The following is an 18,341-nucleotide window of genomic DNA, read 5'->3' as shown; positions in this document are numbered from 1 at the left end:
GTTCTTCAAGTGCACCCACACTAGCAAGAGTCTGGGACTCTTGAGTCCAGGGGTGTGCATCCTCTGGGGTGGGATCAATATTGCTAGATATATAAGTTCCAATTATTGTTGTGCACTTTGTTAATGCTATTCACTATTTATCTGTTAAACCCGGTTTATTTAAGTTAAGTAAAGATTGTTTATTTTAATGTAATCTATTAGATGTATATGATTTGTAGTGTTGTTCTGGAATTAGATCCAGATTATAGCTGGAATGAGTATATTCCTGGAGGCTCTCAAGGCACTCCAGTGAGTGTGTACAAGGCCAGCCAGGTGGAGGCACTGCCATTATTCATTCATAGAATCATAGAACTGGAAAAGACCTCAGAAGGTCATCAAGTCCAGCCCCCTGCTCTAGGCAGGACCAATTCCAACATTCATTGCTAGCAAGGGACTTCAGCAAGGGGGTGGATAGGGCTTTCCCCAACTAAACACCATCACCACTGGAGTGCTCAGGATCTCTTTCTGGGTTAAAACCATCAGGCGCCCAGGCAAACTGGTGAGTGTGACCTGCTCCTGAGTAACCCAGGGAGGAAAAAGGGGGTTACACGTGCATGAACCTGAATGACAAGTTATGATGTAAACCTCAAAGAAATGTGTGAAAAGATGCAGCAGCAGAAGTCCTATTAAAGTCTGTGAGTACAGTGCTTCATTTATGCTATTCTTAATCATGTCAATTAATAATATTAAGTTGTATATTTTCAATCATGCAAATGGACATTCTTATACGGCTCTTTGCTGGACACCTGTTCTGATTTTTGATGTAGTTTGGCTCTTTGGTTTGAAAAGGTTGCTGACCTACACTTTAGAAGCTCCACCTTATGGAGGACGGTGATTGCCTGCTCATTACTTATTACAGGATGCCGAGATCAAAGGCCCAGTCTTCATAAAGAAAAGGCTGATCTGCCCAGCCTTTATTTTCAATCTAAGAGGCATGAACTTGTAACCATGGGAAAAATCCAGCCACTGACTGGAGCTGGAGAGGACTTCCAGTAGGCTTTCCAGGATGCAAGTAGTTGCAGTTATTTAATATGTTTTCTGTGTTATGCTTTTACCTTAGGAATAAAAGTGTTTAAAACAAAAACAAACAAAAAAAAAAGAGCTGTGTGGTAACATACAATTGCAGCAAACACTAGTTATAGTCTTGGAGAGAAGCAGAACATTACAATTGGCTTGTTTAGGCAATTGGCTTGCTGAAGAAGAAACAGTTTAAGTCCAGGGAACTTTTAAAATTTCCTGGGAGCAAGAGGGGAGGGAGAAGCAGATCTCTGCCTAAGAGAGGGCACCCTTGAAGAACTTTGGACAAGGAATACAGGTCCAATTACCCTGAAATCATAACAGGGGACACACCAGTGTTTTAGCAGAGACAGTATCAAAGATTTACTTTGTATAGGAACATAGGCCTCGGCAGTCATGGGTTTCAACATTTGCTACCTTGAAGCTGGAATTAAGTGACATGATGCGGAGGATGAGTACTGGTGCTCATGAAGAAGTAGCTGGTACCCATAAACTCTGCCTCCTGTATCACTGACTAGTCAAGTACTGAAAGGCAAAGCAGGTCTCAATCCAGCTTTTTCTGTTCTTTGCATGGCATTGGAGATGGAGAATGATGCCTCCTCTCTGAATCCCACCAATGTCCAGAGATGCACTCTGAGGTACAGTTCATACCCACTGAGGAAGTACGTAAAACTGCATCCACCAACAAGTATCAAAGCCTCATCTCCACAGAAACAAGTAATCCTGTGGCATCTTAGAGACTAACAAAGATAAAATGTTATGCATACAGACAAATAGATATATAAAATTTATATGAGAGAGAGAATATCATGGGTTTTTGTGGGCAAAACCTACTTCTCATACTTTATGTATATTTTTGTTAAATCTCTGAGGTGCCACAGAACTATCCCTCCCTCCCTCCCCCCTCCAAGTTACAGACTTAACATGACTACACCTCAGACTTTTCATCTCTCCATATTTCTTGGTCCTAGCCTTGAATCCCCTGGAGACTGGACACGGCTCTCAAACATACCCCCTTCCAAACACATTAAACAACAGATACTTACACCTTTGGAATGTAGGCATGCCCCCCTACTCAGTGTTGATGACACCATTAAGTCCAAATGTGTAAAATAAAAACATCTAAACTAACTACTACTTAGTGTGACACACGCAGGTGCTAACTACCTACCATAGGTGGGGAGAAGGAATCAAGGGAAGGATGGCAACCCCACCCTTTTATGCGATTGGCTATCAGCATAAGCATGCAACCCAGACAGGTACTTCCTCCCCCCCCCCCCCCCACAGCTTTGGTGCATGGGGTGAGCACATACCTAGAGTGAAATGGACATGTACTATTGCTTGAAGAACTTTAATTCTAACATTTCCTAACTTCTCAGCACTTCTTCACTTTATGATCTTAACATGTTTTTTCATGTGTGCAGAGGGAAGGGCTGGGGAAGGAGTCGTTTTATTTACTGAGCACAGACATACACAAATGATCCCAGTGTGGGACATATTAGAGGGGGACGTAAGATGGTACCCATATGCAGGTTTTCAAAAACACAGAAGATTTAAAAAAAGTGTCAGTCAAGTTTGTTTTTAATCATTTATGACAAGATTCACAGTTTTGGGGTTTATTTATTAATATATAGACACAGTAGAACCTCAGAGTTAGGTGTACCAAAGTTACGAACTGACAGTCAACCACACATCTCATTTGGAACGGGAAATACATAATCAGTAAGCAGTAGAGACCATTTAAAAAAAAAAGCAAATACTGTACTGTACTGTGTTAAATGTAAACTATTACAAAAATAAGGCAGGGGTGGGAAGCCTTTTTTGGGCCCAGGACCACTGACCCACATTAAAAATCAGTTGGAGGTTACACCCAAGTGAAAAGAAGGGGGGGGGAGGGAAAAAAGAACCCTCACTGCCATGTTCCCCAACTGAGAAGGGGAAAGACACTCACCACATTCCCCTCCCACACCAGAGCCGGGGGGATGGAGGGTGGGGGGTCCAGGCTAATCTGCGCCCCCTCCAGGTCTGAGGTTCCATACCCCTTCCATAAGCAAACTAAAAGAGAGAAGGAGGTGTCACCAATGACAGAGGCCTTTGCAAGGGCAGGAGACTGATTAGGTGAGATATGCCCAGATGAGCCAAGCAGGTGAGCCACACCCCATATTGCAGAGGAAGGCAAAACAAAAACAAAACCCTCAATATCTCTGCCAACCTGAATGGAAGAAAAACTCCCATCAGATTGAAAATCAATAAGACCCTGAACATATGAGCAAGACATACCAGCCAGGCATCAATAAGGGCCTCAGGGTACTGATCCAATCCATGGGGTACCCCAGCTCCTTCCCTGGCCAATCTCTAATACTTCATGGATTCTACAAGATGGGGGACAGGGAAGGAATCCTGCCTGGCCCCAACAGATGGCTGGCTAAGGCTGTGAAGCATGGGATTTGATTACATCCACCTAATAAAATAGCGTAATTAATTTTGTTACATATTTTGGTCCAAGTTCATTTGTTACACCACAAGAATGAACATTACACCCAAGAGACAGCTCTGCTTATCCATTCTTTAAAAAAAGAAATCTCAATTACATCAAGCACCATATTAAAGACACATCGCAGATGGGGAGTGCAACCCTACTCCTGAACAGAAAGGGAGATGAATGTTCCCTGAACATTAACAGCAATGATCTAATCCCACATTGCCTTCTAAAACACATCAATTAAGTGTGTTATTCTAGGATGTTGGCCTACTGTCAACTAGCAACTAAATTCAAATCAAGGCAACTGAATCCATCCCCGAGACTGAACACACTTCATTTTGGACTGTAGAACTAACTGAAGTTCAACAGCAAAAAGCTGGTGGTTAATTTTGTGTGTCTTAGTGCATTACAGTAGTTACATGTATTGTCATAAATATCCCTCTAACATGTCAGGCAGCAGTAGAGATTTGTTGATTCTCAAACAAGTCATCAAGTATCACTACAGATATAGAAATTTGAAGTATGCTTGCTTACATAAGCCACTAAATTTATTCACTGTAATTGACAGGATACTGCTTTTTTGCCTTCATTGTACAGAAAATGGGGCGGCAGTACAACAGAGAAAAGAACTTAAAAGCTAGCTTTTCAAGTACACTTGGCCGCTTCCCCTAGCTCAATCCACTGGTCCTACACTTAATCCTCACGTGCAAGAGTTTGTGCGCATACACTGGGTATCTATAACACACCATGGGGGCTCTTTTGCTGCCTTCTTTCACGAATCCCTCCCCAATCTAGAAACGTGTATGCGTGTGACACACACACCGCTCAACATATTTGATGGCTACAACAGCGTCTGGCTCCGTTCAGGCTCCAGCAGGCTGTGGCCCATGTGTGCGCCTCCAAGCCAGCCGGAGCCTGGCACTGCTGTCGCCCCCGCCTCTCTTGAGCGCCACGCTCATCATAAAAGGACAATTCACCCCGGGCTCTCCGGAGCACAGCAGCGGCGCCTTCGAGACACCCCCCCCCCCCCCAAATACGGGGCTTTTCCTGACACCTACAAACGGAGCAGCATGAATAACCCTAAGTCTCGCTTTCCACCAGCTGCCGCGCGCCTTGCTATCCAAGGTACAGAGCCCACCCCAGGCCAGCCGTGCGCCTGCCTCCTTCCCCCTTCCCGGGCAGCTTGCGCCCGGCTGGCTGCACTAGGTTCGCAAGCCCCTGAGTGCACGAGCGCCACCCTTCCAGCCTGCGCTCCTCGGGGGCTTCCCAAGGCAGGCTGCGAGGGGGGAAGCTCACAGTGGGTCGCAGCCCCACCCTGGTGAGCTGCCTGGCGGGGCGGCTCGGTGGAGCTACGAGAGCAACGTCAGGAGCCTGTGCGGCCCCGCACAGCCGGGGGCAGGTCAGAGCCGAGCAGGCCTCTCGGCTTTCCTGCCTCGCAAGGAGCAAGCGGCAACCGCCCGGCCGCCTCGGCAGGAAAAGCGCAGCCCGCGAGGCTCCGGCGGGCCCCGGCTCCCCGCTACTTCGTCCTCCAGCCTCTCGCTGCTGCGCTGCCCCCGCAAGCCAGCTGGTCCCCGGGAGGAACTGCAAACGTGTCAGCCCAGCTGCCTGCAAGCACCAGCCACCCGCCCCAGGGGAACCTGCCTCCTTCTTGCCCCCATGCCCAGAGCTGCACCGAAAAAGCAGGGGGCAGGGGTCGGAAAGGCAGGAGACGCCTGGGCAAGCCCGAGCCCCTCCAGCACCGCAGGAGGCAGCAGCCCCCTGCCCCTGCCCGGCGCGTCCTGCAGCGAGAGGAGCCGCCCCCGGGAGCTCCCGCGCCCTCACTCACCCATGGGTGTGGAGCCGGGCTCTGCCCGCCAGCGGGGGCAGGTTCAAAGTTTGAGGAGGCTTGAGCAGCCGCGGGGACGGGAGCGAGGCGAAGCCGCTGGCCCCGGCGCTGGGGAGAAGCCGAGCCGGGCTCGCTAGCGGCTCCGCAGCATCAAAACGGCAGAAACGGGACCGGGAGGAGACAACGCAGCTTCCGCAAGCGACCCGGTCCCGGCGGCTGCTGCTGCTGCTGCTGCCTCCCCTGGGCGCCGGCTGCAGGCTCGGATGGGCGGCGACACCCCCCGGCCGCTGGGGCTCCGCGTGTGCAGCCGGGCAAGGGGGAAGCCGAGGCGCTGGGTCTGCCTGGCTGCAGCTGCCGCCGCAATCAGCGGCTCGGCGGGAAGTGTCGCGAGAACGAGCCACAGCCCGGCTCCAGCGCCTGGCCCCGGGCCGCCCGCAGCAGCAGCAGCAGCGGGGAAGGAAGGAAGGAAGGAAAAAAGGGGGCTGGTGACCCTATTGAGACAGAGGCGAGAGGCGCAGGCGTGGGGGGAACTCGGCTCCCGGGGTCCGCCCAGGGAAGGCTGGGGATGCTCCTCCTCCCCGTAGGGACACGGGAAAGGAAAGAGGCAGGCAGGCAGATTGTCAGCCCAGGATGTGAAAGGCTGGGTTGCAGGGGCAGTGGTACAGAGATTGTTGCTAAAAAGCAGCTCACCATCCCCTATAGCCACTGAGTTCCGGGAAGGAGGAAGGGTTGATTTCAACCGCAGACCGCGAAAACAATCGGGGTGGCTTTATAAACCCGCACAAGCCCATGGAGAGCAGCGGTTTCATTCCCCTGAATGATCGCTGACACCTAAAGGCGAAATGCTGCCCCCCACATCACACCCCAAGCTGTATTCAACCGACACCTCCATTGCAGCAGCACAACCTGGTGGAGCCAGGCGGGGCAACAAGAGCAGCTCAGCTCTACCAGATCTTTTCATAAGCCTGCTCTGGCCCTGGGTTGTAGCCCACTTACCAGTTCTACCGCTCATGGCTAACCCAGCCCTTCTCAGTGCGGTCTGCTGGATCATCTTTCGAATTCTTACTCGGAGTATTTTTAAAGTCTCCTAGGAGGTGGTCTATTACTTTGTAGCGCTATAAGGGTCAGGGTTTATGCAGAGAGGGTCTGTACACACTATTCGCGATGACCAGATAGGAGGTGGTCTTCAATACTGACCTGAATGAGAATGACTGCATGGACCTAGTCAGTTAGGCTGTTCCACCAGAACAAACTCGGGGAGGGGGGGGGTGTGAAGAGAGGAGAAAGGAGAGAGACCCGAAGACTTCTGCAGAGCTTAAAAGCTCTTTCTCACCAACATAAATTAAACCAAGAGAAGATACATGAACACCCATCATATGGCTATGGAAAAAAAGACATAAGTGAGACAACACAAGGCATCAACTGTGCTGTAGCTGACAGAGGAGGCTAGGTGATAGATTAGATATATACATTTAAAAACCACTATTTCATGTAGTGATTGTTCCTACTTTTCAAGTATTGCGTAAGGACGTGCACTCTGTATCGGAAGGCAGTGAACACTTGTGACATTGACACAATGAAACTAAGTATCAAAATAATTCATTATGCTATTTCAATAACAATAACGTTTTTGGACAGAAAGAGGCCATGTGGTCTCTCTCTCCATCCCTATCTCTTTGGTAAACGGTATTTTTTCTGAGGTTGGAGTGTATGTAGAGGCTCCAGGGTCTTGGAAGAGCAATATATATCAATGGAAACAGACTCCCACTATGGGGGGAGGGAAGGGGGAAATCAAGAACTACTTTTATAGATAAGATACAGGAAATATAAAGAAACAGTGGCACTACTGAGCAGCTTTAACTGCCCCAGGCTGCTGTAGACTATTTCTTTCACTCTCCCTAGCATTAATTTACCTGTGAAGATGGAAAAACGCTAGCAGCCAAAGTGAAATGGATTTAGCATGTGGAGCATATTATTTCCTGTTTGAAAAATAATTCTCAGTAACCAAACAGAAGTTATAAAAACTCTTCATTAAAGGCAAAATTGCCTAGGAGTAGAAAATGAGTTTATGCAATTTGTTAATTTAAAAAAATAGATTGAATATGATATCAGGACTTGGATAAAGTGTTTTATTGGTAGAAAATCAGCTCTCAGAATGTAAACTCTATAGGGGAATGATTTCCACTGTAGATGTCATACACACATTGTGCTTTATAAATACCTAGTTTAATTTTTTAGTAATACAGTATGTCCGTGAAAACTAGCTTTTTTTCCAAATGTGCAGCAATGCCTGTAGGAGAGTGATTCCTGTCTCCATGAAAATGATTTCATGTGCTCAAGCAGTTTAAACTGAACCAGCTTAAAAGTATTTAAATTTTACTTTGGAAAAGAATAATTACATGTTCAGAAAAATAAAACATTGCACAGAATGGCTAATGTTAAATGTTTTCTTTGCTTTTATTGGGCATATCTGTAATTAAAATTGTGAAACACTCAATTTTCAGTAAAGAAAGAATAGAAATGTATTTCCTTTTGCTGGCTTGTCCATTAATGTAATTCCATCAAAAGCAAAGCAGAGATGTAAACTGAACTGTATTTTATTGTTTCACACTTTTCAATCCAGGCAATGGCACTGGAAAATTTCTTGAAGCCATTCTTCCACAGCTGGCAAGCAGAGGAATCTCTTAACACAGGAGAGCCTGTCTTTACATACAAATGCAACAGTACAAACTGCACAAGAAGAATTTACATTTGAAGTCTCACACAACACAAAACAGAATATCAGCTAGATTCCGTAAGGGCCGGGGACTGGGACTTGACTTCTTGAGGTCCCTTCCACTTCTAGTATTATATGATTCTACGTACTAAATGACTCACCTTTCCACAATATGAATGAATGCTTAAGTTCTCTTTAAATAACCAATCATCCCTGTTACAATGGCTTTCCCCCCCCTTTTTTTTTTAATTTGAAGGATTACCAGAAAGTGTGGAAATACCTTTCCAGCACTACAGTTTCAGCACTTGTCTCTTTTGATACTAGCCATAAGAACAGTAAGGCATTAGCTCCAAATGAAGTCAAAAGTTCAGGGTATTATCTACACCGCAAGAACAGCCATACTCCAATTGCCATTGATGGACCTATTCTCCATTAATGTATTTAGTTCTTTAACCCCTGTTAAAGTCTTGGACTTCACCGCATCCTCTGGCAAGGAGTTCTACAGGTTAACTGTGTGTTGTGAGATGAAAATACTTCCTTTTGTTTTAAACCTGCTACCTATTCATTTGGTGTGCCCTAGTTCTTATGTTATGGGAAGGAGTAAATAACTCCTCACTTTCTCCACACCAGTCATGTTTTTCCAGACATCAATCATACAATTCTTGTAATCTCTTTTCCATGGTAAAAAGTCCCAGTCTTACTACTCTCTTCTTATATGGCAACCGTTCCATACTCCTAATCATTTTTGTTGCCCTTCTCTGAATCTTTTCCAATGACAAGGTATCTTTTTGAGATGAAGTGACCACATCTGCATGCAGTATTCAAGATGTATTCAAGGATTTATAAAGAGGTAGTAAAATTCGCTGTCTTATTTTCTACCCCTTTCTTAATGTTTCCTAACATCCTATTTGCCTTATTGACTGCTGCTGCACATTTAGTGGATGTTTTCAGAGAACTATCCACAATGACACCCAACATCTCTCTCTCAAGTGGTAACAGCTAATTGAGTCCTCATCACTTTATACCTATAGTGGAGATTGTTTTCCAATGTGCATTCCTTTGCATTTATCAACATTAAAAATCATGTGCTATTTTGTTGCCCAGTCACAGTTTTGTAAGATCTTTTGAAGCTCTTCACAGTCTGCTTTGGAGTTAACTATCTTGAGCAGTTTTGTATCTGCAAATTTTGCCATCTCATTGTTTACCCCTTTTCCAGATCATGTATTAATATGTTAAATAAGACTGGTGCCAATACAGACCCTTGCAGGACACCATTAGATACCTCTCTCCATTATGAAAAAGGAACATTTATTCCTTTCCTTTGTTTCCTATCTTTTAGCCATTTATCAATCCATGAAAAGGACATTCCCCTCTTATCCCATGCCAGCTTACTTTGCTTAAGAGACTTTGGAGAAGGGACTTTGTCAAAAAGCTTTCTAGAAATTTACACTATCCACTGGAACCCACTTATCCACCTTCCCAAAGAATTCTAGTAGATTGATGAGGCATGATTTCCCTTTACAGATACCAGGTTGACTTTTGCCCAACAATTTATGTTCCTCTTTGTATCTGACAATTGTTCTCTACTATAGTTTCAACCAAATTGCCTGGTACTAGTTTGACTAACCAGCCTGTAACTGCCAGGACCACTTCTAGAGCCCTTTTAAAAAACTGGCATCACATTAACTATATTCCAGTCATTTGGTACAGAAGCGGGTTTAAAGGCTACATTACAAACCAGAGTTGTTAGTTCTACAATTTTACATTTGAGTTCTTTCATAACTTTGGGTGAATTTCATCTTGTCCTAGTGACTTATTTCTTACTAACAGACTTACTCAGCATTGCCCAGGTTTTTCAGGGCAGGGGGCTAATAGTGTATGTGTGAAGGGGGGGGGGAAGTGTTAGAATTAAGGGCATGTGGGGAAGATGTGCAGGAGGTTGGGAGTGAGGGGTGCAAGAGTGAGGGTTGGGGTGAGAATGACCTCAGGGTGGGGGGGGGGGGAGGTCCCATCCAGCACAAGCACACACTCTCCTCTCAACCTCCCTCCAATCACCAGGGCAATTTTCCACCAGGAGCCTTTTTTCTCCCCTAGCCACCAGGCACCTTTTTTCTTTTCCCTCCCTTCTCCTGTGGTGCTGTGGCCTGGTAGAGGGAAAGGATTTGGAGCAGGAGGGCTACTTGGTGTGTTGGCAGGCAAGATGTTGGAGACTCAGCCTTGCTGGCCACTCCCACGGTGATATGGCTGCCCCCAGTGGACACACTACAGGAGAGCTCCCCCCTGCGGTCCATCAGTGTACCCTCTTATATCGTATCCCTAACAGTTGTCCTTTCCTTTGCACTTTGGGGAAAACAGTCCTTTCCCCAGGTCTTCTGGTTGTCCTAGTATAAGCAAACCCTGACATTACTTTAAGTTAGGAGAAGAGGAAGCTGCATACCAAAGAGTACATCTAAACTGCATCCCTTTTTCGATAAAGGGATGTAAATCAATTATATCAAAATTGTAAATTAAGCCAGGATTTGAATTTCCCATGCATTATTTACCTAATGGCGGCCGTGGTTTTTTGTTATTTTTTACAGGATCTTTCAAAACGGAGCATTTCTCTCGAACGATCCCCATCTTGACTGCATTTTTTTTTCCAAAAAGCGGCTTTTCAGAAAAAAAAGCCATGGACGCTAATATGTAAATGAAGCACAGGAAATTCAAATCCTGGTTTCATTTACAATTTCGATACATCTAATTTATACCCCTTTATCGAAAAAGGGATGTAGTTTAGATGTATCCAAATTTGGTGGCCCTAGCTTTTACTGTTTAGGAGGAGTTCTTGAACAAATGGACCTACAGACAGACAAAGAGAGAGATTAGTTTATCAATTTGTTCCAAACACTCCTTTAATGACATCCCAATTTGTGACAGTTCCTCTGATCTGCCACCTCAAAATAATGGCTCAGGTTTGGGAATTTCCTTCACCCTCTCATCTGTAAGACCAAGGAAAGGAATTTATTTAGTTTCGCCGTAATGACCTTATCATGCTTGCGTGCTCTATTGTCCAGTGGCCCAACTGGTTGTTTGGCTCCCAGCTTCTGATGTACTTAATTTTTTGCTCCTAATTTCTGAGTAGCTGTTCTTCCAATTATTTTCTGGCCTTCCTATTTAAATTTTTACACTTCATTTGCCATTGTTTATGCTTCTAATTTTCCTCACTAGGATTTTACTTCCACTTTCAAAGCAATACTTTTTTCTCACACCCCTTCTTTTACTTTGTTTAATCATGCTAACACTTTTTTGGTTTTCTTTTTAATTTGGGCGTATACATCTTTCCATGCAGCTTACAGGGATTTCACTTTTGGCACTGTATCTTTTAATTTCTAACTAACCTCATTTTTGTGTTGTCCTTCTTCCTGAAATTAAATTCTACAGTTTTAGACTGTTGTGGTGCTTTTCCCACTATACATTACATTTCATTATTTTATGGTCACTATTTCCAAACTGTCCAGCTCTGGACCAGATAATGTGCTACACTTAGAACTAAATCAAGAATTACCTCTCCTGTTGTAGGTTCCAGGACTAGATGCTCCAAGCAGCAGTTAAAGGTGTCAAGAAACTACCTCTGTATCCTGTCCTGAAATGACATGTACCCAGTCAATATGGGGATAGTTGAAATCCCCATTACTTTTTAAAATGGGTTCTCTAAACTCTGCGAGCATTTCACAATCACTATCACCATCATGGTAAGGTGATCAGAAATATATTCTGACTGCTATATTATTATTATTATTATTATTGTTAGAGAATGGAATTACTAACCACAGAGGTTCTACAGAACAGTTTGGTTCATTTCCGATCTTTACTTTGCTATCCAGTATGTGTAAGATAACATGGATGGGCTTCAGTTTGTTACCGCATTCAACAGAAATATGTACGTGTACGCGCGCGCGCGCGCACACACACACACACACACACAGCAAATGCACTCTTCCCATAAGTGGTGTACAAATAAGCAATAAAAAAGAATATAGCAACATCTTTTGAATGGAATAAGTGATATATTCAGAGCCTGTCCTAGAGTTTCCTATTGTATCCACCATCACAGTAGCCAAACATTGTTCTAAAAATTTAAGAACATTTTGGGGCATTATAAAGACAAGAAATATAAAATAGGGGGGGAGGGGAGGTAATATTGTTTCTCTTAGCCAGAAATGAAATGTATCCAAAATTAGAACTGGATTGAAGATTTTCGTTCACAAAAGAGCAGTGGATGAAGCCTTAAGAAAAAAAGCAATGTAGTACACAGGTATTTTTATAGAATCTAGAATTTTTTCTAAGGAAAACTGGATACTACTTGAAGTAAATACACATATCAATTCCTGCTACTAAAACAACTCATTAAAACAGTTTGCAACTCTAAAAACTTAAAATGTGTTTAAATATCTGTTTATAGTTTCTAGAAACAATCTGTATATTAATATGGTATCTGTACATAGTCAAACAAATGCATACTTGAGAGTTAATACATATGTTAATGACCAGGAAACTATTAAACATAGGGTAACATTTTCCAAAGTCCCTACGTACATCAGGAGACTAGGCACACTTTAGTAAGTTTTACACTTAATAGTGAAATTTAAAAATAATGCTATGCCCCATCCATACCACAAGGAATAATATTAAACTTCATTTTAAAAGGTTTAATGGAGAGGAACTGCAGTACAGATGGGGTTTACTTTAAACATTTATTAAAAATGGACAGTTAGGCACATCCCTGCTGGATGGAAAATCGTTGATAATGTCTAACCACAGAAAAAGAGCTTTTGTTGTTCCAAGGATTGCTTACTTAAGCAGCAACTCAATGGGAAAGCCCTTCCTCCAAACCCCATTAGCTGGAATAAAAAAATCATGAGAAAAAGAAATCAGTCACAAAGTAAGATTAGAAACTAAATTATTTACAGAATATTACACCAACATTTCAAGACAATGTGAGATAAATGACTCAGACAAGATTCAGAGCAATGACTAGTATAGTGTTTGGTGAGAAAGCAAATGAAGAAAGTAAGGAGGCACTAGGCTGTGCTAAAAGTCACATGCCTAAGCACTTACTCAAGAATCAGGCTAAGCACTTTGTTATAAAAGTGGTTATGTCAATTCCTTATCACTGAAATTTTCTCTTACCCAAGACTGAGATGAGACTGTGGTCAACATTCAACTGCTTCCTAAAAGTCTAATGAGGAGTTAGACAGCTGTAGGTAAGCATTCATAGTTCTTGCAGTTGCTATTTTTAAATTATATTTATAGCAATTTATTTTTGCAGGAATTCTGAAGCACCAAGTATCTTCCTATCTTGCACCAATAGAATAAAGTCATGTCACAGGCAAGAGATATGTGCACATATCTAGGCACTAAGTTTTTGCCCATTCTTCCTGCACTGGGAGATGTATAAATTCTAAGATTTTTGCTTTTACCAAGACATATAGAAAACTTGGCAAGGGTGGCAATAATATCAGTTTAAACAGAGGCAAGCTGTCTCTTAAGGCTTTGGAAAAGGAGATTCTTCCAGCGGATAAAGCACACTTTAATAAAGACTGTATGCTGTTTCTGTCCTCTGAGGTGAATACTGAAAAGCCAAGTGTATTTTCGAAGTCATCCTTATCACTTACCATGGGTATCTTAATCACTCTACCGAATCCCCCCTCTCTCTGTTCACCACGTCTGAGTCAAGATGGAGATGCATTTTTCCAAGGGCTGAAAAGCCAGTTTTGAAAGGTCTTACTTTGCTATTGAGTTTCACAAAGACCTTCAACCTTTTGCTTCTCTGTGTACCTCTAAGCTCAGAGAGAGGAAGCTGAATGTCTGTTTCATCCAGAGGCCATGGAAAAGAAGATGACAGCTAGGTATAATTAGAGTCCAGACTGGGCCTTCAGGTGGATCCCCAAAGAAATTAGTCATCTGCATTGAGGTAGTCTTCTTGTCTCGAAACCTGGATATAACCAAGTCCTTTACATAAAGTAAATGGTTGAATTTTGAAAAGTTCTTAAAAATAAATCACACACAAGAGGATAAGGCAGAGCTCTACTAGTGCATTGGCTCTCTAATTTTACAACTAACTACCACAATGTTTTTAACTTTGGGAGTCTGACCATCAAAAGTTCCAAAAGATTAATTTAGGGGTATAGCCATGCAATGTACAATTTCAATTGCTCAGAAATGTATGCGCCAAAGCAATTACACACTGAAAAATGAAACTTTGATCATATTAACTCTGCATTTTTGGACACCGGTGAAGAATAATTTAAACATTTCATTTTATAAAAATACCTATTTGGAATATGACAAGCATCATTCTAGTATAGTCATTTTGAGATGACTGAAAGCAATTTAACAATAAAGAGCTACACAATTTTAAAGAAAATTAAAAAGAATGGCTGTCACACTTAATTACATATTCAATAGCTAGCACTTCACAAAAGTAGTATCAATTGGCTTTTCCAATAAAAGTACATATGTATTCTGCCTTTTAGGTAAGCTACAATATGGAGGCTGAGAATTACTTGCATCATGAAACAAAGTGGCTATTGTAATCCACATGTGTCTCCTGCCCACATTTCCATCAAACTAATTTTAAGAATGACATTTTCTTTTTGTACAGCATGAGGTTATTTCCCTTAATGCAGTGTTAAGGCACCAAATATTTTTTATGGTCTCATTTTTCTTATAAAACTCACCAACTTCCTTCTTCCACCTTTTGATATTTCAGTCTGTTATTCTCAGCAGGTGTATCCCTCTGACACAGAAATCAGTCAAATGTGCAATACTGACCGTGTGTGTGTGTGTGTGTGTGTGTGTGTGTGTGTGTACACATTTGCGTATAAAGATTTGTTATCACACAATATGTAATTAAGTTTTTCCACAATGTGAAGGGAGTCATCTCTGCAACATTCCCCCAATTAGCAGAACAGCACATGCTTTGCAACACAGCTAGATCACTGAATAAAAGCAAGTAGCCAGTAAGACTGTTTTAAAAGACCTAGAATGCAAATATATTTCTGTAAAACCCTGTAGGCTAAAATATTTCTACACCCAATTTATTAAACTAATGCAGAAGAATCTTGAATTAGCATTGCTTAATTATTAGTAAACAACAATTTGTACAAGTGATGAGCTTTTAAGAAAAGCATGTCAAAGCAAATCAAAGAACAATGACTTATCAGTGTTTGACACCAACTGCCTAGAAAAAGTTTATAAAATTACAATGCCTACAGTCTAAAATATTTATCATGTGCAATGTGTTACCATCAATTGTCTTTTAAAACCGTGCACAGAAATGTCTGAAGTACAAAATAAAGCTACCCAGTGTCATATGTATAATCAGCAAAACATACTAGTCAGCTAAGAAGTCATATTTCTAAAACTGGAATTTTTACATTAAATGTGTGAACTTAGATGTCTAGCTACACCAATATTGTGTATTCCCACAACAGTATCAAATTCCTTTATCACATATGAAGGAGTTGTCTCATATAACCATTTTTTCTATTTGACTCAAAATATAATTTTTGTTCAGGACTTTTGTGAAAACATTAATGAAAACCTTTCAGCAGTAATACAACATCGTACTGCCCCATAAAGCAATGCTCTTTCATCAGTTCACAATCTATTGTGTGTATGTTTGTTTACAGATAGTTTTCCACATTCAGAAACAGCACAACTGTTGGACAATTTGAGCACAAATCGGGCCAAAATTTGGACAGGTTCACTGTAGACAATCTAATATTTACTATTACAAAGAAATGCTTTCTGTTTGGCTTATACATACTAAAAATTCCTGAAAAAGTAGTATGATTTCTAAACAACAGAGAAGAATATGTGCATTACCTAAATCCTACACTCAGCTCTTGGAAACACTCACAGAAGACAACATTTAAGTCTGTAATTCAGGGGTGGGCAAAACCCTCTCAGTGGGATGGATCAGGCCCACCTAGGGTTTTGATCCAGCCTGCGAGGCAGTTCCAGGTCCCACCCCCTAGTGTGTTGCCTGGGAGCCAGAGATGCACAAGCCTTTTCAACTCCTTCTATTTAAGGGGCTCGCGCTTGCTGGGCAGCTGTGTTGCCTGGCAGCCACCCGGCAGGCGCAAGCCCTTTAAATAGAATCAACTGAAAACCCTTGCAGCTCTCGGTTCCACAGGCCCATTGCCTGGGAGCTGCCCGGGAGGTGCAAGCCCTTTCAACTTCTTCTATGCAAAGGGGGCTTGTGCCTGATAGGTGCCTTCCAGGAAACAAATTAGCACAGGAGCCAGGAGCTGCCAGCCATGTTATGTGAATTCTAAGTTTCCACCCCAGACAACTCTGGGAGGAGGCTAGCCACAGCACCCTGCCATCTGCTCCAGGTCCCTTCCATTGGCCAGAAGTCAGGGGGTAGGGACTCCAAGCCAAGCAAAGCTCTTGGTAAGGTAGCTCTCAACCCAAGGCCCCGTCCCTTCCAGGTTGGCTCGCAGCCACTTCAGTGGCCCCCTTTCAAAAATTATTGCCCACCCATGCTTTAAGTGAATCATAGTTATACTAAGAGCAGGGCTCGACAAACAATGTAATCTACTCACCTGTGGTGAGTAGATTACACCCCGGAAGAGCCGGCGCAGAGCAATCTGCGCATGCACAGAGCGCAGAACTGCGCAGCTGGCGAACGGGGCTCACTGCCGCTTGGCAAGCCCTGCTAATGAGTACTGAACATTATCCTACATGAGGACTAACCTATGTACCAAAGTGTATTTCAAAGTTTTTAGGAAGATTTCAGCATATTAACCATTTTACAGTTGAACCATGGTTTAGGAGTTTCAATAAGTCAAATACTCCTATTACTGAAGGCATCTGGAAAAATCATGCAGTATGTACAGTTTATAAACTGATCTTCCAAAAAGCTAAGTGTTTTCCTTTGTATTTTCACATGCCGTGTCAGCTTTCTGAATACATTCCATAAATGAGATTCTAATGTGTACTCTTATGGCTATTATTATTTTGTTAGAGATTATTAAAATACACAATATTGGATGACAATAACTTTCTTCTTAAAATTAATTAGGGATTTCCCCCTGGAAAAATTATTTTTTTATATATCTTTAGCCTACTTGTAATAAGTCTGAAATAAATCTTTAAAACAACACACCATCTAGATTAAGGCTCAAACTGTAAATGGGAAATGAACACAATATGGCCTTAGATCTGAGCATTCTATTACATATCAGCTTGCTTGATTTTTGCATTCAGCATAATATTGAGGGTGCTAAATGTGGAAAATGAATAGGATTTTAATAAAAAAAATTATAAATTTTTTAATATTGTTTCAGTTATATGGAGCTGTTTTAGATAATGCTTTTAAAAACTCCTCTTATCTGTTACATATCTTTAAGTCCATTTTTAGAATCAAGGAAGTCACTTATAGCAGAAGATAAGACAATGTGTTGCTTAATCACAAAATGATGTATGTGGAAAAAGTGACAGAATATTTCTGCTTACTGTCAACCAGTCTTCTAACTAACCCAAACATCTCTGTGTGGTTATAAGCTACAGCCATGTAATACATGACATACCTACATACCATTATAGATTTCTAACAAATGTTGGAAACTGTTACAATTTTTCTATTTACAAATTTATATATATAAAAACCCACTAAGTATAAAGCAAAAATGAAATACAAAAGATTGTTTTAAGAAAATCACTGAAGAGAGCTATAAACTCTACTGAACAACCTAAGAAGTCATTGTTTGGAGTGTCCTGAGCCAATATGTTATCACTGAATTAATTCAGGCACATTTTTTTCCTTTTTTTTATTATGTAAGCAATAAACTCTTTAACATATAAACCTCTGGGTATAACAACTCAAGTTCTAGTCATAAAATCATGCTTAGAGAAAAAGTATTCAATAAATAAGACTCCTTTCAATTTTTTGAGACTTCCTGCAAAAGGAACTAAAGGTACCATATTACAACTTTTCAATTGAATGCTGTAATTTAAAAGCAATTATTAAAAGTGTAAAAAAGTTCTGCAGCATTCCACTACTGAAAAATAGTTATTTTATCAAGACAGTTACAGTGTTAGTTCATTTCTCCCCTTTTAATTCCTGACAAAGTTGTCAAAAACAAACTGATGCTCCCTTGCCGTGTTATTGTATGTACTCCACTTCAGGATAATAGTTCAGGTTTCTGTGGCAATGCCTGACTGTTCCTATTAAGAGGAAAAAGTTGTTATGTCTAGGTCACAACAATGGAAAA

At 42.0% G+C, this 18,341-nt stretch overlaps 2 protein-coding genes across 9 annotated transcripts in view; both read right to left on the bottom strand.

The window, feature by feature from the left end:
• Positions 1 to 6,158, bottom strand: part of SH3KBP1 (SH3 domain containing kinase binding protein 1) — a 328,394-nt gene extending 322,236 nt beyond the window's left edge. The window contains exon 1 of one of the 3 annotated variants that reach the window (XM_075913646.1): positions 5,364 to 6,158. In XM_075913646.1, the coding sequence (XP_075769761.1) occupies positions 5,364 to 5,367 (4 nt within the window). In that variant the 5' untranslated portion in view covers positions 5,368 to 6,158. The remainder of the gene's footprint in view (positions 1 to 5,363) is intronic. The other 2 variants (XM_075913587.1, XM_075913595.1) reach the window with 2 other exon arrangements.
• The window catches only part of BCLAF3 (BCLAF1 and THRAP3 family member 3), a 121,866-nt gene that overhangs the window by 24,046 nt on the left and 79,479 nt on the right, over positions 1 to 18,341 (bottom strand). For 4 of the 6 annotated variants that reach the window (XR_012898455.1, XM_075913563.1, XM_075913540.1 and 1 more), the window contains one exon: positions 7,797 to 18,294. The exons of 1 other annotated variant lie outside the window; for it this stretch is intronic. Coding sequence is in view for 3 of the 5 variants with exons in the window: in XM_075913563.1 (XP_075769678.1) it covers positions 18,265 to 18,294 (30 nt within the window). In the remaining 2 variants the exon portion in view is untranslated. Of the gene's footprint in view, positions 1 to 7,796; positions 18,295 to 18,341 lie in introns of those variants that run through there. One more of the 6 variants, XR_012898454.1, reaches the window with a different exon arrangement.

Source organism: Pelodiscus sinensis, chromosome 1 (assembly GCF_049634645.1).
Source record: "Pelodiscus sinensis isolate JC-2024 chromosome 1, ASM4963464v1, whole genome shotgun sequence".
Classification (NCBI taxonomy): domain Eukaryota; kingdom Metazoa; phylum Chordata; order Testudines; family Trionychidae; genus Pelodiscus; species Pelodiscus sinensis.
The sequence above is the reverse complement of the archived record's forward strand: the minus strand, read 5'-3'. Positions and strand labels throughout refer to the sequence as shown.